The 26,162-nt window shown below is 40.1% G+C and overlaps 1 protein-coding gene across 5 annotated transcripts in view; it reads left to right on the forward strand.

Moving 5' to 3' along the window:
• The window catches only part of gpatch8 (G patch domain containing 8), a 72,023-nt gene extending 46,890 nt beyond the window's left edge, over positions 1 to 25,133 (forward strand). For 2 of the 5 annotated variants that reach the window (XM_052131521.1, XM_052131519.1), the window contains 6 exons: positions 15,700 to 15,741; positions 18,530 to 18,597; positions 18,685 to 18,771; positions 19,239 to 19,382; positions 19,510 to 19,640; positions 19,841 to 25,133. In XM_052131521.1, the coding sequence (XP_051987481.1) occupies positions 18,571 to 18,597; positions 18,685 to 18,771; positions 19,239 to 19,382; positions 19,510 to 19,640; positions 19,841 to 23,750 (4,299 nt within the window). In that variant the 5' untranslated portion in view covers positions 15,700 to 15,741; positions 18,530 to 18,570 and the 3' untranslated portion in view covers positions 23,751 to 25,133. Of the gene's footprint in view, positions 1 to 14,312; positions 15,742 to 18,529; positions 18,598 to 18,684; positions 18,772 to 19,238; positions 19,383 to 19,509; positions 19,641 to 19,840 lie in introns of those variants that run through there. The other 3 variants (XM_052131516.1, XM_052131517.1, XM_052131518.1) reach the window with 2 other exon arrangements.
• Positions 25,134 to 26,162: the final 1,029 nt, after the last annotated feature.

Raw genomic sequence — 26,162 nt, forward strand, 5'->3', positions numbered from 1 at the left:
TTTTTGGTGTCTCATTCGCTGGTATCAGCTATGGGGGCGAGTGACATTGGTAATATAATTATTTCAGACCATAGTCCAATATTTCTCCATATTCTGTCCTGTAATAAGCCGGCTAGGTCAACTAGATGGAGACTAAACTCTAGCCTTCTATTAGATGAGACCTTTAAGGAATCACTTAGATCACAAATCAACCTCTATATAGAGACCAATCTCCCAACGGCTCCGTCAGCAGAGGTAGCATGGGAGGCTTTGAAAGCCTTTTTGAGAGGCCACATAATTCAATACTCGTCATTCAGGAAGAAGGAAAACAATACTAAGCTCCAGGAGCTTGAAAAACAGATCATAACGGCAGAATCTAACTTTAAAAAAAATATGTCCTGAAAATCTTACCAGGTTGACTAGACTAAAATATGATTTTACTTCAATTATGACCCAGAGGGCAGAATTATCTCTGTTTCGGGCAAGGCAGAAATACTTTGAGGAGGGTGACAAGGCTGGTAGACTACTTGTCAGGTACATTAAACAAAAAGAAGCAATGAGTACTATTCCTGCTATTAGGAGGGACAGTGGGTCTGTCCTGACTGATCCCAAGGAGATTAATACAGCTTTTAGAGACTTTTATGTAAAACTCTATACTTTAGAGGCAGGGGGGGACAGGGATGACATTACATCTTTTCTGTCAACTCTTGATCTGCCGGTGTTGTCGGGGGACCAGCTCGAACGTCTTGAATCACCTGTTACTATTGAGGAGATAAGGGATGTTATTAAACACCTCCCTTCAAGTAAAGCACCAGGTTTAGATGGCTTTACGGCCGAGTTTTATAAAGCTTATGCTGAGGAACTTGCACCATTACTCTTAGACACCTATTATGAAGCTTTCGAGAAGGGTAAACTCCCTCCCTCATTATCCGAGGCCATTATCACCCTTATCTTGAAGGAAGGAAAAGACCCTCTAGACTGTAGGAATTGTAGACCTATTAGTTTGACCTCCTGTGACAGTAAAATACTATCTAAAATTGTAGCTAACCGTCTGGACAAGGTAATAACCTCCTTGATCCATCCTGACCAGGTCGACTTTATGCGTTCGCGCTCCTCGGCTGACAATATCGGAAGACTTCTTGATATTATGTGGGCCACTCAGGATAATGCCTCTCCCATGGCTGCTATCTCGCTGGACGCCGAAAAGGCGTTTGACAGGGTGGAGTGGCATTATTTGCTCTCCACCCTTGAATGTTTTGGCTTCGGCAAAAAGTTCATAGTTTGGATTAGGCTCATACTCATCCCTCAGCGTCAGTGCTTACTAACGGTATCATCTCCCTCCCATTTGAACTGGAAAGAGGCACAAGGCAGGGAGACCCTCTGTCTCCTCTACTTTTTGCAGTTGCACTTGAACCGCTAGCGGTTGCTATACGTAAAGAATCTACATTTCCAGGCATACAAATCGGTGAAAAATGTCATAAATTGATGATGTATGCAGACGATATCCTTTTGTTTGTCACAGATCCCGAACAATCTCTTGCATCACTATTCAAAATTATTGACAAGTTCTCATCCATTTCGGGCTATAAAGTCAACTGGACAAAATCTGAGGCTCTTCCTCTCACTCCATATTGTCCCAAATCCCTCTTCCAGTCAGGCACTTTTGCCTGGCCTAAGAAAGGCATTAAATAACTTGGTTTAACATTCCCCCCCATATTGACGGATCTGATTAAAACAAACTTTGACCCCCTACTGGACAAACTGAGGGCTGACTTAGAGCGGTGGTCTCCATTGTATCTCTCTATGTGGGGGAAGGCAAACGTCATTAAAATGATTTGTGCTCCGAAATTCAATTACTTGCTACAGGCTATGCCAGTCCGTAAGCCTCTGCCTACTACGCTATGATCCTTACGGCCTCGGATTCTAATATTTTGTCCCTTAAAATGACATGGAAAACTGATTTAAAGGTGTCATTTACAGATGCAGAATGGGGCAGAATTCTTAGCAATGGGAAAAAAATGTCAAGGGAACTGCGAACGTGACTTATCCAATTCAAAATACTGAATAGAATCTATTGGACACCATCCAGGCTGCATAAGGTTGGTTTGGTTGATAACTCAGAATGCTGGAGGTGTCAGGACAAAAATGGTACCCTTGTACACATGCTATGGAGTTGCCCAAAAATTCAGGCATTTTGGTCTTCCCTACATACAATCGTAGAGAAAATTGTCGAACAGAATATCCCACTTACCCCTAGTCTGTTTATTTTGGGGGACCCATCTGCATTAAGTGACCTGGCCCCTCCACTCTCTAACTGGATCCAGACTGTCCTCATGCTAGGCCGGAAACTTTTGGTCAAAGAATGGAAAGCCCCCTCTGCACCAGCACTGGATTTGTGGTACGCCGCTCTGGGTCAGCTGGCTGCCTTTGAACATCTGTCCTATAGGTTGCTTGATAAAGTGGAGGAGTACAACTTGAAATGGGGAAAGTTTCATTCGTACACCTTGAAGGTTTAACGGCGTTCCGGCTCAAAAACATAGCATTTAATTAGGAAACATGATTGATGGATACATTTTGATAGAATACGGTACCTACATTTAGGCAAGGCTGTAACTCAAGGGCTAGGTGCATCACTATTTTATTTTATTTTATTATTATTATTTATTTTTATTTTTTTTCTCTATTATTTTCTAAATGTATTTAGTTTTTGTCTATGGTTGTGCCATGTCATCCTTTCAGTCTATTTTGTTGTATGAGTATTGCTTTATTCTTCGGATGGAAATGTGTGTGTGTTTAAATGTTCTGGAAAATCAATAAAAATGTTAATCATAAAAAAAATATGTGTATGTTTATGCAGTAAAATAATGTTTGCCATGGTATAAATTTACTGGTGGAATCAGACATTACATTTGGCATTAGAACCAAATTCTAGAATATCAGAACCCTTAGCATTATTATACATTATATTCTGCATTATATACAGTTTAATACAGTACAGTAATTTGTAAATGCAGTGCAGATTTACTCTCGAACTGAAAAGTCTCACCCCGGTGCTCACTGAATTAGATGCGCTCACATGATGAGAAACAATCTAAAATACTTTAAACCGCACACTTTGACCTCTAAGACACCAGCGTGACATCCGTGAAAGCTGCTCAATTAATTGCATTGAAACTGAAAGTGCAGTATGATGTCGCAAAAGTTTAATCAAAGTGATTGTGCTTCCTTTCTCCATTGCGATCAGTTTGATTTATGTGGATGTGCGCGCTCGCATGCTCAGTGAAGTTTAAAGGAGACTCGCATGTGATAAAAATAAAGTTGAGCAAAATATGCGGAACTACACGCCTGATTTCGAATTAATAACGGGTACATTATAAAACAGAAAATAGTACTGGAGAGAAACAAATCTTAAGTGCATCAAAAGGCACAATCACTCTTTCAACGCACCTGATGCAGCAACCGCTCCGCAACTGTATGATCTTCTTTGAAGTGTTTTATAGTGTGCTTTAGTGCTCTGGACAGCTTGCGTTGTGTGTTTTCCATTTCAGCTTGTCGCCATTGTTTTTCAAATTAGTTGAATCATGCAACACGATTTTTACCGGGCTATGAAGTGACATCATTGATGGAGTTTCTCCGTGCTCATGGCATATATCCAACTAATCGATCATTAAATTTGTTGTCGATGATTTCCATTATTGGTAATAATCGATTTTAACGATTAGTTTTTGATGCCCTAATGTTGACCTTAAAAAGATATTCCTAAAGGGTAACTAAACCCTAAACCAACTTTTTTTAATGATCTGTAAGAATGGGGCTTTATTAGTACTGGTCATTGATTTTCAAGTAATTTTTTTGACATTTGTGTATAAAGTGTTTTAATTCTACAATATATTGTGTAAAAACGTCTGAGTGCTGCCCTCTTCAGGTTGAACGGTGGCTACTGCAGTTGAATTTTCCTATTGGCTGTTTGCGGTACTTCGTGACGTAACCGGTGACAGCTGACGTAAGCAGGTTCCAGCTCACCACACCCTTGGTACGAGCTACCACGCCCATGGCAGTATAAAAACCATCTCGTTCCGTCAAAACCACTGTAGCAAGTCAGGAGTTGGAATTGCGAGTATTGAAAACGATCAGGATAGAGTATTTTAGCATCTATTTAGCATAGCATTTATATAGTTATTTAGATTATTTAGTGTAGTCTAGGTAGTTAATTAGCATATTTGTTAGTGTAGTATTGTTAGAAGCATAGTTAGTTAGTAGCATAGTATTGCGTCAGTTAGGATAGCTTCAAGTTAGCGTAGATTATCTGTATTTAGTACAGTGGTCAGGATGGTACGTAGGTGTAGTGTTGCTGGTTGCAACAGCACTGCTGGACTGTATAGCTTTCCAGCAGACTTGGAAATTAGGCGCCAGTGGTTGCATGTCCTTGGCCTGGAAGACCGCGAGTTCCCGCCTAGAGCTGTAGGAGTGTGCAAACTGCATTTTACGCGGGATTGCTTCTCCAACGCAATGGAGGTGGAAATGGGTTCTCCAAACAGCTTGCGCTGAAAAGCGACGCAGTGCCAAACGCTGCTCCTCCTGCATGGACTCCACCACCGCAGCGGCGTCTTTAGGTGAGTGATCATATATATTTGAATCACAATTTATGGTTAGGCTAAAGTTAATCCTCTGGGGTCGACAAACGCGCCGGCGCATTTGCTGGATTTTTTCACATAGTGGCAAAATATGAATATGCCTACAGAGCGCGCGCTATTGACATCAACTCGATAAAACTCATCAGATTCATGTACATGCCGTCTTGCGACCGTGTGAGGAATAATAATAACATAATAGTAATACTCCTGGAGAAAATTACCACTCCAGTCACTCTCCATTTTAGAGTCTGACAGCAGCTGTCAATTAATCCGTCACTACGGGTCTCAGGTGCACGCCCCCCCGCTCAGCCCCGCCCTCGTTTCGTCCCCTCTATCCCCGCTGGTGTCTGCCCACTTTTCCAGCATTTTTCAAATATTGCTAGTGGGTGGAGTCAGACTCTGAGCAGGGGTTTAGTTACCCTTTAAGCATCTAGAAACTCATTCTTGTTACATATTTTCAGTATAGTTTGAGACTTCTGAGCAAAAAATCTCACTATTTGAATGGAAACACTGTACTATTTAGAATGGAGTGTCTTGAATGAGGAATGGGTAGATGTCCTCCAGGGCATGGACTGCTCTGTTCTTGGCCATTACCTAAATTCTGATGCAATCGTTGGCAAACTGTGGTCTATTTGGAAATTGATTAGTGGATTCTGAGACTTGCACACACTCGCTCTTTCTCATCCAAAGGAAGAGAATGCACATGCTGAGGAATGCTTGTATGCATCGTCCTCTGTGTGTGGTCTCATAGTGGATCAACCCACATTAAATATACATGTTTGATGTGCAGTTTATTGCAGCTTGAAAGGGACAATTTTATTTGTTTTTATAGATTTCCAAGCACAACAAGAAAGGCAGGTAAAGCTGATGTCTAGATTTCTTTTGTTCTTTCCTTTTTTCCATTGAAATTAAGGAGTGCATAGAGGTTTTGTTTGTTTGCGCAGAAACATTTAAACACCCTCATGTTTCAGGAAATTGATGTTCCCACATGCAAATCAGTATGAGCTGTTCCCAACACAAGGTGAAAGAAGTCAAACCCAGCTGCCTTTCTTACTTGCTGGCTCATTAAAATTACATTTTCACAGAAATGTGATTTCAAGAGAAATTAGTCTTACAAAAATCTAAGAGAAGAGTATGAATGAGTTAGAAAGCTTTCTCTGACTTCCCAACGATTTAGTGTTGTTTTAGTTTAGTAAGAAATAATTTCTTAGTATTTTGTACAAGGTTAGTCTGCCCATCAGTGGAATATGTGAGGCTCTCCCTTGAGACCACTTTTATTGCATGTTATTGCATTATATGTGCCCACACATGCTGTCAAGAACACGGCCCTGCAGTTGTTAAGATGGCTCCACTGATCAAGTGCTGAAGTCAGCGTTGTGTAAAAGCCCAAGATCTTAATTCAGTATTTAGTGAGAAATGCACCATATCTGCTCACAATATCGAATTCCCTGCCTTTATTTCTCCTCTCCTTAAAATTAGTGCTTGACATTATAGCCGTTTTTCTTTCTCGATACTGTGGTATTTGCTCTAATATGGTTCAAAAGGTAGTTTTTGGTTTTTTTCCTCAGTGGAACCATTATTTCAACCAGACTTCCATTGTTGCTAGGTTGATTCAAAATTTACAAAGAACATTTACTAAAACACTAGAACAATATTTAACCCTTTTGTTGTTCAAAAATGACTAGCCCACTAAGATTGTTTTTTGCATATATTATCACATATCATGCATTAGATTTTTTTTTGTAATTATTGCTTGTTTTGTATTTATTTATTTATGTATTTATTACTATTATTATCAAAATGTACAAAATATATATTTTAGTAATAGAATGAATCCTTAAACTGGGCCAGTGGGGGCACTCCCTGAGGAAAAATAAATAAATAATAATTTAATAACACTTGCTTGATCTTATCAAAATAGATGTTGTTTGGGGGCCTGGGTAGCTCCGCAAGTATTGAAACTGACTACCACCCCTGGAGTTGTGAGTTCGAATCCAGTGCTTGGTGAGTGATTCCAGCCAGGTATCCTAAGCAACCAGATTAGCCCGGTTGATAGGGAGGGTAGAGTCACATGGGGTTACCTCCTTGTGGTCACTATAATGTGTGGTTCTCACTCTCGATGGGGCACGTGGTGAGTTGTGCATGGATGCCGTGGAGAATAGCGTGGGCCTCCATACGCATTATGCCTCCGCTGTAAAACGCTCAACAAGCCACATGATGAGACGAGCGGATTGACGGTCTCAGACGCGGAGGCAACTGAGATTCGTCCTCCGCCATCTAGATCGAGGCGAGTCACTATGCCACCATGAGGATTTGGAGCGCATTGGGAATTGTCTGAATGTCCGAAGAATTTGTGTGTGCAAACACACGTACACATGTGCTCATCTAAAGGACTGGGATGCTCCTGGAAACTTAATATTTTGTAGGCCAATCCCTTCATTTCCAATGGCTGACCATTTTTGACCAGGCACACAACAAGCTTAACAGAGAAATAAAACCAAGAAAATAGTCAATATTTTGTTTGTTTTATCAGATACCTTATGTGAACAAAGTCAAGGAATTTTATTCCAACTGGATATAGTAAAAAAGTAAAAAAAATTATTTGTCAAAATTACCAGAACACTACATAAGGGTTAAAAATTTTATGTATGCATTAATATAACAATTAATAGTAGGGCTGCAACTAACTATTATTTTGATAATTGATTCATCTAACGATTATTCGGCTATTAGGCGAATATTGCAACGATTAATCATTAGCTCTATTTTTTTAGCTTGTGCCCAGACTTAAAAGGTTGTATTAAACGTTCTTTCTAACAATAAAGAGAACAGAATAATATTCTAAAAATACCTCTAAATGACATTCACTGAAAATTCAGTTTAATTCAGTAAAGAAATTCACTGCAAAAAAAATCCTATTGTTAGCAAGTATTTTTGTCTTGTATGGTCTAAATGTTAAAACAAGATACATTTACTTGAGTAGGAACCTTGTAGGATATTTAGAAAAAAATATATGCTGCTTCTCAGGTGAATGCATCTTTTCTTTAAAGGATTTTTATATATTTTAAAATATTTTGATTTTTAATATTATATTCAACATTCTCAGATAACCATTTTGTCTTCTGCAGTATAGCTGCTAAATAAAATGTACGTTGTTTTAAAGGAGTTTTAGACATTTATATTTGAAAACAAGTCAAAACAAATAAAAAATAAAAAGATTTTGTTGCAGTGTATAATGGGGCGAAGATTACCCTCTAGGGCTGCACGATTATAGCAAAAATCATAATTGTTGATTATTGCCCTTGATGTTGTAATTGCGATTATTAATGTCGATTCAAATATTAAATTACCATGACATCACAAAGTAAGCGTGACGTGTGTAGCAGATTTCAATTGTGGATATGAGCGGTGCGCCGGTTTATTTTAAGCATTATATTGTATTGTATTTTATATTGTAATAATGTTTACGGTAAGGCAAATACAAATGATTTTAAATGTATATCTATGGTATATAATAAATTTAATTATTGCTAAATTACTGCTTAAATGATTAGTCCACGTACAGTATATATTATGACATATTCAATATTCAAACGTATTAACAGCCAATTTAAATTGACCATGTTAATCTGTTCATTAAGAACTTTGATGGCAAGAAGGGTGCCCATTCATCCCGTTAGATATTCAATGGTGATCTTGTTCATGTAAGATCGCCGTTAGATAATTGCCTCAGTGGTTGCACTTTGGAAATTAAAAACAGTCATTTGCGATCAGAGTTTGTGTGATTCATGAAAATGTTAAATTTACCGACACCTGCTGCGTGGCAAATGGATCTTATTAGAGCAGACGCAATAACAATGAAGGTGATTCCTGAAATATGCTATTCAAGCCATATACTTTGTTGGCTACACCTCCAAAACAAACTTGGAACCGTGCATTACATTATTGCTATTTTGTACAAATCAAATTCACATTGGCCTACTTATTAACACGACAAAACAAAACTTTTATTAAATTTTTTATAAATTGTACACAAATCGATCAACGTGACAAACTCTCCCATTGCAATGATTGTTGTCACTCACTGCAGGTTTACACTGAGAGAAGCATTTCGACGCAAGCTCAGTGACACTCCGCACAATGTTCAGCACTCTTGCGAATGCTCTCATTAAAAACAAAGCTGTCTAATCAGCACAATAAATCAATTATTTACACCGCGTCTGTACCTTGATTAGAACGGGAGCGTTTTAGTTTTGTCCTGTTGCTCATTTGCAGTGTATTTAACATCTACATTCAAGCGGTGCAATTAATCCAGAATAATTATGAAGTACTTTTCGCTCTTGTTCTACAGCTTATTTTCGAGTGTTAGGTGATGTTTCTTTAGTATAAATTTTCGTGTGCCACGCGAACAGAGCTAGAACATAAAGCAAGCGTCTGGGCATTAAGATGGTTTAAAGCTTGTGCATTACGAACAGTTGTCTTTACTGATAGGATGGAGGACTAATCTCTATTGCCGTTTCATTGGTCAACGGACAAGTTAGTGATTGGTTAGAATAATCAACTGCTGCAAAAACACGTTGTAATTGTCAGTTTTCACGATTACATAATCGTTGCAGCCGTAATCGTAATCGCAGTTAGTTTTTCGATTAATTGTGTAGCCCTACTAACCTCTCACTTTTTTTGTTCACTTCAATCCATCTTTAACTCTCAAAACAATTCTCTTACTAATATATCTGTATATTACCAGTTTTCGTCTCGATAAGAAATGCATTGTGACATACTGTATTATGATATAATATGTCACGAGCCATCATGTTAAAATATAGTTGCATTGAGCGTTCCCGCGACAGTGTGCATCAGCTGGGTGCAGTTTCAATCTCTCCCCCTTAGATTGTGAAAATCAAAGAAGAGATGCTGACTGCACAGAGAAATGCCAGTTCCGAAGTTTGTAGTTATTTATATGATCTGCTTCCGTATTATTTTAATTGTAATAAAGCTATAACTGCATTAAAGATGCAACGCCTTGGTGTTTCCTTTAAAGGCTCTCGACATAAGTTTTGCTTCAGCTCCACTTATTCCACAAAGAGAGTGCTTCTGTATTTGCTTATTTTGTATTTTTGCATTTTAATTCCCCTCATACTTTGCGATCTACATCACCTGAAGCTGTTTGTTAAGTTTAGAGTGCATCTGGACTGTTAGCTGCGTTGTCTTTGTCTCCTCAGTCAGGCGCGAGCTGCAGACCTGCTCACGCATCATCATTAGAGTTTAATGTGATTTTTATTTATTTATAGTTTATTTATTTTCTGCCACTGTCAATTTCCTGCATGCATATTGTCAATGTTCCTGCACACCAAAGCCATGCACTTTGTAAACTCCAACTAAATCACAAATATTTGCTGGGAAAAAAATTCCCAAATACTTAATGCACTGTTTGGGCCACTGGAAGACGCCCGGCTGAAAAGCCGTTGCTGGGCAATACGCTATCAGAGCCAAAGCTTCGGATTTAGACCAATTGACTCTGTATCCTGAGGACTTGGAAAAGGAATTAATAATTCTGTGGAGGCAAGGCATAGATCTAGTTGGATCGGAGATGAATAATAAAATATAATCTGTGTAAGGCATAAGCTTATGCACCACCACCCCTGAAAATCTTCCTTTCTTATCACGGGTGCTAATGGTTCCAGTGCAAGACAGAACAATAATGGGGAAAGCTGGCAACCTTGCTGGGTGCCCCTATCCAGAGTAAAATAATCTGAAGTTAATCCATTTGTTTGTACTGCTGCTACCGGGTGTCTATAAAGTAACCCTTATATTTCCAAAATTCTTAAGGTAATCCCATTCTACCATATCAAACGCCTTTTTGGTGTTAAGTGAGATGGCGGCGACAGTAGTCTGATCATTCGCCACTGACCACATGATATTGATGAAATGCCTAATGTTATCAGAAGAGCTGTGGCCTGAATAACCCCCACCTGATCTGTATGTATAAGAGTTGTCATAATTTTACTTAATCGGTTAGCCAAAATGTTTGACAATATTTTGATGTCTTGCTGGATCAGGGAAATTGGACAGTAACTCTTACTCTCGCTAGGATCTTTGTCCTTTTTAAGAGTCAGACTGATCCGGGCTTGTGTCATGGTTGGCAGAAGCTTTCCATTTTTTAATGATTCCGTATAAACTTCTAACAAAAGTGGAGCCAGTTCTGTAGCATAAGATCTAAAAACAATTCAGCTGCAAAGCTGTCTGGCCCCGGAGCCATGCCTGTAGGCAAGGCCTTAAATGCCTCGCAAAGCTCCTCCAAGGTTATCTCAGAATCAAGAGAAGTTTTTTGCTTAGTCGTCAGTTTAGGGAGTTCTGATGGTTCCACAAAGTTTCTAGTATCTTCATTAGTAGACAAAGATGTGGAACTATAGAGATCAAGTTAGAACCTTTAAAAGCATTTTATCAATGGCTGTGGTAAATACTTTTCCACCAGCAGAGGGGATGGTAGAAAAAGACTCTCTGCTTTATATATCTAGCCAAAAGCTTCCCTGCTTTGTCAAAATATCTATGTCTTGCCCTGAATAGCAAAAACTCCACCTTCCATGACAAAATGGTATTATGTCTGTATTTCAATCAGATGACATTCAGTGCTTCAGATCTGCCTTGCCATTTTTAATACTCCCTTCCAACTCCATGAGTTCTCGTGCTATGGATTTTTCAGTGAATGAGGCATACTGTATGATACGACCCCTAAGAACCGCCTTAAATGCCTCCCAAGCCAAGCCTACAGAGGATACTGAGGACCAGTTGATCTCCATATAAACATTGATTTCAGCCTTTAACATTGTTTGGAATTCAGGATTTTGCAAAAGGGATACATTAAAGTGCTAACTATATGATTTATTTTTCTCTGTATGTGGCAACACCTCCAAACTTGTGTCCAATTGAGCAATCAACAACAGATGAAATGAGGGACTTGGATATAAAAAAATATCTATTCTAGAATAAATCTTATGGACAGTTGAAAAAAATGTATAGTTCCTACCAGATGGGTTCAGAAGTCTCCAAATATCTGAAGACCAAAATTTTTACACATCCTGTAAAGCGTCAATGTTGCTCTAGGGGGCTTACACACTTTTGCTTCACTATGATCAAGGACTGAGTCCATCAAAAGATTAAAGTCTCCTTCCAATATTATATCATGAGGGGTGCCAGCGGCTTGCAACATCCCTTCAGTATCTATAAAAAATCCCTGATCATCAGCATTGGGTGCGTATATATTAGCCAAAATCAGTCTTCGCCCCTGAATTTCTGTTTAAACAATATGACACTTCCTAATTTATCTTTAATATGTTTGAGACATTGGAATTGCAGATGCTTATCAGTTTAATGACTCCCCTGCACTTACTTGTGCCAGCACTAAAGAAAACATTGTTTCTTGAAGAAATACTATCATATTTCTTAAGCTTAAGAAGAGAAATAACCTTCCTTTTTATGGTGTGACCCATCCCATTCACATTCCACATCAATGTGGAGACAATACACTCATATTAACATTTGACATATTAGGAAAAAAAAGATTGTCAAAAATAAAATTATAACGACCACATTCCAACATTAGTGCAACAATCAACCCCCAAACTTCCCCCCTAACCAAAGTGCTACTACACAAATCAAAGTCCAGCCACTAGGCGGAACCGGCACAAAAAGAAACAGAAAAGGTGCTTAGTTTCCTTGGACGGTCAAGTGAATGTTCAACAAGTCTATTGACTTCATGAAGGACATCTCTTGCAGGGGATAGGTAAATAATTTACGCCCATTCTTATCTATTCTCAATTTGGCCGGTAACATCAGTGTAAAAGCAAACTTCTGTTGATGTAAGAGTTGTTACATCTTTCATTGTATAACTTTCATTGATGTAAAAGAATGTTCGACTGCCTCTTGTTAGATCCGTAATGTGATCCGCTCTGAACAGCTGAAAGCCCGGTAGATGTAACGCCCGGTAGATGTAACGCGCTCTCTGGAATGGCTTCACTCAGCCAGGTTTCTGTGAAGCATGAGCAGCAGAGGTTGAAAAGTCCTTGTTTTTATGGGTGAGGAGATGTAGTTTGTCCGTTTTGTTAGGAAGAGAGTGGAGATTCGCTAGATGAATACTCTCACGATGCCTGACCAGCGTGTCAGCTCTTTCCCTCTTCGTAAACACATCTGCACCTCTGACTAAAATGTCCAGCAAAGCCTCTGAATAGTCAAACCAGGAAAGACTGTCTATGTGCTGCCAAATGTTCAGCAGTTTATCCCTGGTAAAACTGGTATATTTTATGACGTGTAATCCCTAGATAATTGAAGCCTATAATTTTTGTTCTTTCCTTTGAAAATGAACAATGCGTTAACTAGAAGAAATGTGTCTCACAACTATAGGTTTTTAACCTTAAGCCTATAAACGTGGTAATACAAGCCTTCAAATGTCGAGTTAGATTAATGTAAAAATCACATTAAACCCGACCTGGTTGTTCACACTGAAGGCACATTTGAAAGTGTCCCAGACACTTTGAAAATATCAGATTCAAAGCACTTTCGGCTGTTCACACTGTAATCAAATTAACAGATCTGTCACAGTGAGTGAAAAAATCTGATTTGGGCCACATTCAGCTGCGGTGTGAACATAGCGATTGTAATATTTACATGTGTGTGGCTTTATTGTATATTGCCAACAAAATTATTGTAATGTATCAAAAAAATACTGGACATCGCCCAGCCCTACTCAGAAAAAGAGTTTCCCTATTCTGTAATGGCAGAAAGCAGAATGGCAGCTCTCTTTTTGGGCTTTGCCTTAGCACCACACTCCATTGGCTGTTTTCTTGGAACTTGGAGTGCGGCAGAGCCGGAGAATGTAGCCCTGGCCAGAGGTAGTCATCCCAGCCAAGTCAAGTGTGTGACAGATTAGGAATCTTTTCAGTGTCCACCGGGGCTGTCCATCTGTTTTCTAGCTTGGAAAGACCCAAACACCAACGACACTGACTCAAAAGATCTGAGTTTTTTTCTTTTTTAGTTGTCTTCATCCTGTCATCTAATTGTTTGTCTTTAATACACAGTAGACTGGGAGGGTTTGAGTTTGTTTGCATTGAGAGAGAAAGATTCAAGATCAGATAAAGACCAGGGGCTTGCAGCAAGCATGATGACGTAGATTAGTTCCATTTTGGAGGAAAAGAACGAGGGAGGGGCAGCATGAGAGTGCTTTTGAAAAGTATGCACTGCAAATTAAATGCAAATTGTTTTGTGAAACTTGTGAAGAAACTAAGTCAAGAATTCTCAAAAGTAGTTGACCTGTGTATGTGTTTTTTGACCCAGTAAGGTGGCCATATTTGCATTATATTGATCTACGTTTGTGTTAGTTTGAGATGCCTTAATTGTTTGAAAGAATGCACTAATCTTAGAAAGACTTGACTGCATACAAGCACAAACACACGCACCAACAAAAACACGTCAGTTCACCCATTCTGGTGCTAATGCCATGGTGTTCAAACCTCATCATTTTCCTTTTCTCTATCTTTTGGACAGAGCCTTGGTACGGAGTGTGAATTTACTGAAATGTCTCCCCAATGCTTTGAGTTTCCATTGTATTGACTGTTTTTCTTTACTCTTCTTTCTTTTTTTTACTCTTGTTTTTTAGGTAAGGTTTGTAGGACTCCCCCGCCCAATTGTATGTCTGTGTGTATGCTTGAGTAAGTGTGTGTGTGGAGTTTTTTATTTTTTATATATATAATATGAAATAACTCTCCCCCTTTCTCAGTGTAGCCTAACGGCTTCTCATAGTTCTTCTCTGTTCGCTTACAATCACTAAATGCTCTCTGCTCAAAATACCAGCGCTATGATTTGAAACTCATACCCAAATGAAATCAGTAAACATTAATGTAGTTTTACATGTTTCCTCTTGATTGTGCTCAGAATTCACCTATATTAGAATGGTATTTGTATATTAGTTTAATGTTTTTCTGCGATTTGGGGGGTGTTTTGATTGGCTGAGAACATGAGATGGGGCTCTCTGATTGGCTGTAAACATGATTCTGCCTCTTTCCCATGATTCCCCCTTGAATGGCTTGCAGAATGAGCCTCAATCTCCCACCCATTCTTCCACTCCTTCCGCCTTTGATTGGCCTATCTGCCTCCGTCCAATTTTGTGAAGTGAATGTACACGTGTGGTACCTGTGGGTGTGGAAATTGTATGTAATGAGAGAGTGTTTGTTTATGTGTGTCACAAACAACAAGGGGTGGGGGCTCAGGTGTTTTAGCTTGCAGGGAGAAGTCTTCACACCATCCTGCCTGCATCCACTTCTCTTATAAGTATTCACTTGAAAGCCTTACCTGACCCATCTCCTTCCCCCTCTCCTGCAAAGCATGCTGGCTGTAGAGACCCAGTATTGTGAACCTGAGTTTTCAGCAACGTAAGAGAATGAAAAGCAAATTGGAATTTATTCTAGATTAATGGCAAGAGGAAAACGGCAGTAAAATAGATTTAGTCCTCTAAATACCATGCGCTGCTAAAAGCTCAGTCACAGTGTATGCTTCTCAAAGCTTGTACAGCTACGTGATGAAGTATGCATATGATGGTCTCTGTCTCAGAACCACATTTACGCAGAGACTTTGAGACACATGAGGGATTGGAGAAAGGGGGAAGCTGGGAGGAGGGTGTTAATTTTTTTGGATCATGTGACGGTTGGTATATTTCTGTTGACAATCAAGAGAGGGGAAACGAGAGCGTGGACAGCTTTAGGACCATGAGAGGAGGATAGCGGGGAGACTTTTAGATTGGAAGTCACAGCAAAACACTGAGTCAGAAATTAGTAACCGTATCCTTGCTTTGTCTTGGAGGAACTTGAACGCCTGACATAATAGTACTTTTTATATGTTCTGAAATGGGCAATAAAGAGAAGGAGAGCAGGAATGTTGGGGATGGTGAGAGGGTATCCCTGTAATCACTCCGGCCCAATGGTAGGGGGTACACCAAAGCCCCTGCCCTCAAACTCGACCCCTAACCCTTTACCCCTGAACGCTCTCTTTGTGCCTCAGTCTTCCTGCTTAACCAATTGGTGTTTCTTTTTTGCAGCATTATGATCCTGGCCATGTTGTGCTGATGGTAAACTTAGTGGTAAATGTTATTTTTACCCCTGATTGAATTGGTTATTTTGATTTGATTTATGCTTTTCATTTTCGTTTTGTTTGATTTTACTCCCCCCATTTCTTGTTTTGATATGACTCTCATCATCAGAGCACCAGTGTTTAATAGGCTTAAACTGTCTCTACCTCTCTTTGTATTAGTCTTCATTCTGCTGCCCATTTCTTAGTGTTCAAAATGCACTCTTCTAGAACACTCTCATTCTGTTTTTGGGGGGGATATTTAGATTCACTTCCCCTTTTTTGTTGCATTGCACTTTTTTCGTCCAGTCTCGTTATGTTCTTTCACTGGAATGCATAATGCTAGTTTTGACCTCACATTGTTCCTAAAGACTGTGATTGTTGGGAAGGGAAAAGATTGAGATTTTGGCTTTGGGACTGATTTTGGGATTCCCCCTTACCTTTAAGGGAAAATGATCAGACATACTCTAACAACACAGGTAATTGATCTTCAAATTATGCCATAATTAGGCTACACCAATTATCTGTTAATTATGACAAGAAAAAGAAGACTTTCCCTGTTTTAATTACAAAACCAGATATTTGAATACCTAAGTCATATATCTAATACATATAGTCATAATTGTATTGTTTTTCTATATTTTACTGTTTATAAAAACTCTAGTGCACCCAATTGGTAGGGTGAATCCCACATTGCACTTTTCTGTAAGGTATGGTGGGGGCTGGAGTCCCATCAGGCCTTTATTGTTCCACACATGCTCCTTTATCACTTCATTACAGGAACAATTATACCACTGGGCTGAAACTCCTGTCTCTCTCTACCACAAATTAGACAGTCTAATTTTTCCAAATCATGTGCGTCTTTTTCTACTCAAGGGCTAGGGTTTAATGAGTCATCTGTAGTGACACAACAAACATAGTTTTCTCAAAATGTCTAGCTTCATACTACTGGTTCCTTAATTATTTTAAATTTTGTGAAATATAAAATACTTTTACTGGTAGTTCAACAGGGGTAACAATGGAATTCATTATATTTTCCACTAAGTTTTGCAAACCTATCAGGATTTTAACTTGTTTTTATTCTTAATAAGTTATTTACCACTGTACAGATAATACTGTACAAATATAATGTACAGATGTTGATAGTGTAAGGAGATTCCCATAATGTGACAGTAGCTGTGGATAATCAGAACTCATGTTAATTCCTAGCCCTTTTGCACCATTATTGAATTTAATGTAGAAATTACGATTCACATATGTGCTGTATCATGTCATATAATTTGTGCTACTCACAGTTTGTTCCCTGTTGCCCTTTGTCATTATCACATCAGCCCAAGGGTATGAACTGACCCTGCTTTTAAAACTTGATCAAACCAGCCCCCAAGAAATAAATACAATTGGACAAAAAAAGAAGACTGACCGAATTTACTGAAATCAAAATAATTAATTGGAGAGTAATTAACTTAGACCATGGTGATCTCCATGCAACCGCAAATTCTTGTGCGTCTTTCTCCTTTATTTGAGACCCCCACCCACCTTTTTCTGTCTCTGTGTCTGTATGTTTGCCACCCCCCCACCCCATCCCCACACTCCCAGGTAAGTACATCCTTTCCCCAACCCTGCACTATCACCATGGCAACCACTGGCCTTTTGACATCACTGCTGCTGTAGCTCAGTGCTTGTGTCCTTATTCTCTCTCTTCTCTTTGCCTCCTTCCCTGTCTCTCTCTCTCTTTGCTTCGTTTGGCTGGTTATGAGTGGATTAAGCAATTACGTGTCAATATTCAATGTAGTTTTGTCTTTTTTTTTTTTTTCATTCTGATTTGTGTTCATTTTTTCTGATGTTACTTTTCCTCTGATCTAGGTCTTTTCACAGCTTGTGTGTGTGTGATATATATATATATATATATATATATATATATATATATATATATATATATATATATATATATATATATATATATATATTAAAAATATGACAGGCTATGTATATTAGTAAAACAATAATATCATGGGGGACATAAACCTTCATTTGCATCTAGGTGGACCTGCAGGGATTTAAACTGCATCTGGTCAAAGAGTCTGAAGAGGATAATGGATATGTAAGGCATACAGGAAGGACATGCTGTGGATTAGGAAGTCAGTTTTGTCGCAGCACTGCAAAACGATGCAGTAAATGCTAATTACTCCCTCTCTTAAACACACCCTCAGGCAACCCATATGCTTCCTGTCCTGAGTTAAGAGCATGAGTTGGAAAGAACTGCATTGTGATAGGTTGTTAAAAAAAAAAAAGAGAGCGTTATGGGGGATAATGTGAAAAAAGTGAGGAAGCAAGAAAGGAAGAAAATGACAATCCACAGCAATCAGGCCACTATAGAGATACTGCAAAATATAAAACAACATTTTCAGTCCACCTTCCTCTCCTTGTTTTCAGTCTCTCGCTTTTATGAAAGCTTTTTTTATAGTGTTTGTGTATGCAGTTCCTATGCAGTTAATTGTTTAAAAAATAAAAATTGGCAGCAAACTCAAATGGTAAACAAAATGAAAACTAGCCTTAGTTAATATCATTTTGACGCAACTGGAATGGCCTTTTAGAAGAGAGCTGCACATGAAGCTGTGAGAATGGCTAGAGTTTGGTTCACTGTAGCTTTCTGGTCTCTTGCACTTGAAGGCAGTCTCTCTAACCCAGCACCCTGTGCTCTAAGCAGGCTGTCCCACCCCAAGTGTTGTCTTTTGTCTGAATGAGTCTAACCTCTGTCCCATTTCTCTCTCTCTCTCTGCCTCTCCCCCCCAAACTCACAGGACGGACTGACCCTGTGCCCATCGTCCTCAAATATGATGTCATGGGAATGGGGCGCATGGAGATGGAGGTGAGATGATGGTTGTGTGTGCTTTCTTTACTGAATGTGAATATAATAATTTAGGCATCTCTAACCTGTATGTGTGCACACCCACAGCTGGACTATGCAGAAGATGCCACAGAGAAGCGGCGGGTGTTGGAGATAGAAAAAGAAGACACAGAGGAACTGCGCCAAAAATACAAGGTGAAATTCTGTAATAGGAGCAAGGTCTCTTTTAATTTATCTGTCGACCCGTTCCTCATCATCTCCCCTCTGTCCTGTCATCATCTCTTTTCAGTACCCCTCAATTTCCTCTTTGTTGTAGAGTAACTCTGTGGATGTTTCAGACTGATTTTTCACAGTCGCTAGCCTTGGACAGACACAAAGCTTCCCTTGTTCCACTGCACACAAACAAATAAACACACCAAAAAAAATAACTGCTCTTATTTAGAGTTTGCTTCTCTCATTATCAGCAGATAAATGTGAATTTATTCTGCAATTTCCTTCACACGCAATGCACAGACTTGACATCTTAAACCCTATCAAATTATCCACAGTCCTTAACTCAAGATTCGCATTGCCTTTTTCCACAAATGCCGAAAATTTGTCCATTTTCCAGATGCACTCAACCTCCCTCCATGAATGTTTTATTTGTTGTTTGTGTTTTGTAGGATTATGCGGAAAAGGAGAAAGCCATAGCCAAAGCTCTGGAGGACCTGAGAGCCAACTTCTACTGTGAGCTGTGTGATAAGCAATATCAGAAACATCAGGAGTTTGACAATCACATCAACTCCTATGACCATGCACACAAACAGGTATGAGAGATTCACATGGAATTGTTTTCTTCATGTTCAAAGATGAATTCACCTTGTGACACCACACCACTTTGCCCTCATTCGACTCAATAAATTCTTGTTCCTTTCTCTCTGTCTAATCCTACAGAGACTAAAGGAGCTGAAGCAGAGAGAGTTTGCTCGGAATGTGTCTTCTCGTTCTAGAAAGGATTGCAAGAAACAGGAGAAGATGCTGCGCCGTCTTCATGAATTGGCAGAACAAAGGAAGCAGCAAGATCAGTAAGTTCAATTCTAAGTCTATCTTCTAATGGGTTTTTGGGAAGTGTTACCAGTCATAGCAAAAGTTCATAGCACATGTTTTCACTGTAGCATTTTACTGTCCATTTACAGATATGTCCATGCCAACAATGTTAGCTTTACTTTTCAGAGGAATGAAATAGACATGATATTTTCTTTCTCCTGACCATTCTATTTTACAGTGTCCCTGGTAGTGGCCCCATGTTTAAACCCACCACAGTGACAGTAGGTGGTGAGAAGGGAGAAGACTCCATGGATGGTGTGCCTATGACCATAGATTCCAACACAGAAACTAGTGAAGATAAAGGAGTCTGTGGTGTTGGTGGTCAAGGCTCCCCTAGAACAGCCCCTACCATCAGCTTTGGCTTCAATAAAACTAGCTCATCTCCAACACCCTGTGGAGGCTCACAGGCTCCCAAAGTCAGTGTCTCTTTCTCCTTTGCCAAAAAAGCCCCTGTCAAACTTGAGATAGCTGCAGCTGTCTTTGCAGACCATGTTGAGGAGGCAATGGAGGGAGAAGAAGGTCAGGAAGAGGAAGGAGAAAAGACTGAAGCAGAGGAAGGAGCTGTGGCATCTAACACTGATAGCCCACAAGGTACAGTAGGAGGTGGGGATGGAGGAGGAGGTGGCAGTGGTGAGGATGAACAGTCACAACCAGATGATGGAGAAGCCCTGGCCTCTACCTTGAATAAGCTAAAGATGATGATGAAAAAAGAGGAAGGTTACTCTGGACAGGAACCACAGTATTACCATTATGTACCTCCTGCACACTGTCGAGTTAAGCCCCATTTCCAGTTTCTGCTTTTCATGAAGGCCTCAGACCAGTGTGCCAGTAAGGAAGAAGAGGATGGAGAGAAAGATGAGAAGGCAGCAGCTGGTGAAAATGGAGAGCAAACACTGCTAAAAGTCAGCAGTAAATCTGAAAAAGAGACTGAGAATGAACCTTTACATGAGCAAAGCACAAATCCTTCTCCCACATCAACCAAAATGAAGACAGAGGAAAAATCACGTAGTACCCCTGTGGGGCAAATTAATACAGCAGTTTTAGACATCTCTTCTCAACCAGCTGATACCAAGCAAGAAATGTCTGCGCCTCCAGACACAGGTCCCCGCATTCCATCTGGGCCTTTCTTTCCTGTGCTTGGTAAGGATGAAAGCACCAACTTGCAGTGGCCTTCTGAATTACTGGAGTTCACTAAGGCTCAGCCATCTCTCTCCTACAGTTGTAATCCTCTCTACTTTGACTTCAAGCTGTCAAGAAACAAAGGAAACTGGGCTGGCAAAAACAGCAAACCTGCCAAGCCAGTTAGCACTGATGGAGGAGAGGGATCTAAGTCTCACAACATGGATACTACTCCTACCACTAGTGGAGAGATCTGCACTGCCACAATGGTAGCAGGACCAAATACTGAACTAAAGGGACATACATCCTTAAAAGAGGAGGGTGCTGAAAATGAGAACAAAGAGCAGAAATTACCAAGTAGTGAAGATGTGTCTGGAGGGTCTAAGAAAAAGAAAAAGAAGAAGAAACACAAGAAATCAAGCAAGCGTTCCAAACGCAGCGAAAAAGAAAAAGCAGCAGTGGAAGGGGAGTTGGAGAATGAGATTCCAGGAGAGAAAACTAAAAAGAAAAAGAAGCATAAAAGAAAGAAAAGCAAAAATAAACCACTTGATGCTGAGGACAATGAAGGAGTTGACCGTAAGGAAAAAGAGAAAGACAAGGGGGTCAAAGATGGAGTTTCCTCTGCCCAGTCATTAGTAGTAACAGTGTCCCATGAGGGAGAAAAGAGAAAACGATCCCACAAGATTTCACAGTGTTCTGGAGTGGAGGAAAGCAGTGCAGAAAAGCCCAGCTCTGCAGAGGAGCGCAATTGTACTAAACGCCTTAAATCTGACCCCAGCGCACCTGCTGCTTCTTGTTCTGCTTCAGCCCGGAAAAGCTTAAGTGGCGGTCGACCTCCCAGCAGTGACAGTGAGGAGGATGGAGGATCATCCTCTCAACGTTCTCGACCAGCTCGCCATTGCTCCACACCACCACGTGAGCAGCGCAGACACCACAGTGATGATTCTGGACGATCAGGACATTCACGTAGTAGATCATCTCGTGGAGGTGACCGTAACCATAGACACCACAGAGGTCAGAAGTCACACAGTCGATCCTATTCAAGTAGCTCTGAGCGTTCTTCTGCAAGGAGCAGTGCTTACAGCCGCCGTAGTCATAGTTACTCAGACAGTTACAGTGACTATAGTGATAAAGAACGTCACCACAGATCAAGAAGACCTTCTTCAGATTCAGACTATGAGAGGCGTGATAGTGGCAGGTCTCACAGACGGCACTACTCCTCATCTTCCTCTGAGGACTCTCGTTCCCGCTCACGCTCACATAGTCGCAGGAAACATCATAGGCGGACACACCAACGGAGTAGTAGCCGCAGCTCTAGTCGCAGCAGTAGGAGCAGCAGCGCTCGCTCCTATAGACACAGTAGTTATAGTCGCAGCCGTAGCTCTGTTAGTCGTTCATCTAGCTCCACTAAGGGCTCTCCACATCGTCACGGTCGCAGCCGGCGATCTGACAGTGTCACACAACGACGTGATTTCAATCGGTCACGCATTTACCGTTCCCAATCTCCAAGGTCCTCTTCTCGCACACAGACCCGAAAAAGCAACTCTTCATCTGCACAAGGCACTAGAGGTAGTGGTGGAGCTGCCTCAAAGGAGGACGGAGGTGCTGCAGAACATAGAAATTCATTCACAGCTCGACAGCTACTGGAGAAAATCCAATCTCGAAAAGGAGGGGATGAGTCTGGAACTGGCACCAAGTCAGGCATTAAGAACAAGGACCCCCCACAAGGATACTTTGGGCCCAAGCTCCCCCCTGTCCTTGGAAACAAAAGTATTTTGCCCCTCTTTGGTAAACTCCAGGCTGGAAAGAAACTGCCATTATTTTCTCTTACACGTTTAATTGAAGGTGAAAAGTCAGAGCAGGGGAAAAATTCTGGTAGTAGTGAAGTGATCTTGGTAGAACCCATTCGTGAGTTCCCCCCTCCTCCTCCTCCTCCGCCCCAGCCACCAGTCCAACAACAGCAACAACAAAAGCAGCAGTTAGAGGAGGCTGTACCAATTGCTTTAGTGGCTGAAGAGACCAGACATACAGCCTCAGACCCACAGGCCTTTCATGAGTCTCAGCAACAATATGAGCATGATCCAGCTATGATGATGCCACAATACCAAGGTGAGGCAAGGCAAGACCCCAGTAATCCCATGTTGGATGGACATCTGATGGGGCCTGATATGGGTCCACAGCCTACTATGCATGCCTATGCTGGTTACCCCGCACCCACTATGGAGGATGGGGAAATGGGTATGGAAGCTGAAGATGATGGACTTGCACCTTTAGAAAGTCAACCAATCACCTTTACCCCAGAGGAAGTAGAAAAATACAGCAAGTTGCAGCAAGCAGCTCAACAGCACATTCAGCAGCAGCTGTTAGCCAAGCAGGTGAAGAGCTTCCCTTCAGCTGCAGCTGCTGCAGCGGCAGCTAACTTGGCAGCAGCTGCTAATCTTGCCCCTGCACCTCCGCCTCCACCAGCTGCATTGCAGCCTATTCACATCCAGCAACCCACAGTTTCTGCAGCATCTGCTACCTCCCTTACCACAATGCAGCATGCCATCCTGCAGCATCATGCTGCTGCTATGGGCATTCATGCCCATACCCAACACCATCATCACCCTGCACATGCCCAACTTGCTCAGATTCACCATATCCCTCAACATCATCTAACCCCTATCTCCTTGTCACACTTGGGTCATTCCTTAGGCCATTCATTGGGTCACTCTTTAGGACACACAGGCCTGATACCATCTCACCATACTGCCTTTTTGTCAGGCCAACCAATACATATTATACCAGCCTCTGCGCTCCATCACACCCCTTTTGCTCTGCACCATGTACCCCATGCTGCCCTCTACCCAACTCTCTTTGCCCATCGGCCAGGCACTGCAGCAGCAGCGGCTGCCCTGCAACTACACCCCCTTCTTCACCCCATCTTCTCAGGGCAGGACCTCCAACACCCTCCAAACCATGGTTCCTGAAAATTGCATACTGCTCCTCATATAAAGAGGACCAGGCCCAGTAGTGTGAAAGGGTAAGAAGTTTTAGCCAGTGGGTGGCATGCTATGACTACCCAAAATCATCTGTCCTCTACGTACTCTGCTACTGTAAGGGGATCTCAGCAGGAAAGATTTTGGGAATATTTTGGGAATTTATAAAGAATAAGAGTAAGATGATCTTGGCTGCCTTTTGAGATTGTAATGTGATGAAAATCATGTGAAATTAGGACCAGGAGCTTGGTTGGCAGTTAGTGGTATATCATATACATTAAATATACAGTAAATTCCCTCAAGGAGTGTGGTACCAATTCAAGGGTTGATTTATAGGCCAAGGACATGTATCTTACAACTATATAAAGGACAAGAAACCACTGGCATATCTTGATTCTATGGTATGTCATACATTTTTGTTCATTGTCTGATGTGTTTCTTATATCCAAGGCTGGCTGTAGGCCTAGGGTTGACATGGGCAGTCTTAGAGGGTCATAGGGGAAAATGTTTTTCTGTGTGCTAAACATTCTTGAGAGTTTATGAATTAACGCATTGTATGAATATGCAAAGATACACTTGTGCCTGGTTCTCAAAAACCAGGCTGTGATGAATTTGACAATTGGCCCACTGCAAGGTTAGCATAGTATTTGTTCATTTTTAGCTCATACCAGTTATCATTAGAGTACCATACCATGGTGTCACAAAACATGAACAACATTAAAAGCCATACTTGGCATTCAACTACGTAAACCTATTTTTTCTTGTTGGCTTATAACTTATCTGAAAATAGTGAATGGAATATAGACATCACAAATGTTGATGTCACACATTTTTATAATGTCACAAGCTGTTGAAACTGCATACCAGATTACACTTTGGGATTTGAGAGTTCCCATCACTCGTTTATAAAATTGTGAAATATTGCACTGAAAAAAATGTACAGATGCTGTTTTTGCATCTTGTAACAACTGTATGATTGTATTCTGCAATAATTTTATTTTCTATTTTATTTTAAATTATTTTCAGTTTTTTTGTTTTTTGGAAAATGTTTTGGTTGTGTTTCTGTACAATTAGTTCAGTGTAAATAAACTTGTAGTAAAACGATAATGTAAAATAAAGGTTGGTAACACCTGTTTAAAAATGATAATAAAAAGAATAATGAAATGAAAATGGAAAAAGTATATCATAAACATGATCGGGGCTGGTATTACAGAGGTCAGGGGAGTCTTTGAAAAGTGGAGGGACAGCAGAATGTTGTACAACTTTTGGTGACATTAATTGTACTGTAAATTGCAGCAATGACGTAATTTTTTTTTTTAAGTCCTTCTTGATGCATCAGCAAATAAAACTGAGTTGTAATCACTTGTGTACAAGTCTGATACTTTTAATGTATTTGAACTTTCTTTTAGATAAATTTAACAGCATACTAGAAATTTGGGACAATTCTTGATGTTTTTGCAAACCACCATAACAGTTACATTCTACTACTTGAATGAGATAAACTAATATGCCTAAATATATTTTAGAAGAATGAAAATGTATTACTTAAACTGCAGCACATTATGGATATTAAAGGTATAAATAAGCCAGAATCTGCTTTAATATAGTAAAAAAAAACTTTTGGAAACATAAAAATTGAAAAGAACTTCAAAGGGGAACATCTTTGGCATCAAGGGGACTGTTTCTTTGACTTTGAAGGGTGGTTTTCTCTTTGCTAGTGCTCCCTTTTTTCCCCTTTTTATTTTAAGAAATGTTGTCTTATCTCCTTACCCTCATGGTTCACTATGTGATGATGTTTCCTGCATTTGAATGCAAAGCTTACCATCACCATTAATTAGGCCATTGAAACACATTACCCCATAGGTACCATTTTAACAAATGCCATCATTTAATTACTCGGGCTTAATCTCAGACCAAATAATTGTACATGGTTTAACAGTGGCAATAACACCATGTATCATATTTTGTTAGACATGGCTAAGTATGCTTTGTAAAAACTTATTTAATCTGTAATGTAGCAAAGAATTATGCTTGGAAACAAACATTTCTCATGTGCAGTTATTTTACCCAACAATACCCTACCAGTTAGGTAAAACCCCAGAAAACAACTGCATCAATCGACATCAACTACAGAAGATTATTGGATTTAAAAACTAGATGGCACTGTTGGAGCGTGCTTCCATTGCTTCGGATCAGGATATTTTGCAAAAACATCCTAGACGATTCAGGAAAAACTGTTTTGGAGAAGTTACTTTCAAACGTGTTAATCATTTAGGTCTTACGAGTAGTCAGAGGGCAACTCAGTGTTTAATAGAATACAAACGGTGTTAATGTCATAATTATGAATTTTTAGCAAATGCCTTTTAAATTAAATTCACCTAAACAATTGGATTAACAACTGAA

The sequence above is a fragment of the Xyrauchen texanus genome, chromosome 8, assembly GCF_025860055.1.
Source record: "Xyrauchen texanus isolate HMW12.3.18 chromosome 8, RBS_HiC_50CHRs, whole genome shotgun sequence".
In the NCBI taxonomy this organism is placed as follows: Eukaryota; Metazoa; Chordata; class Actinopteri; order Cypriniformes; family Catostomidae; genus Xyrauchen; species Xyrauchen texanus.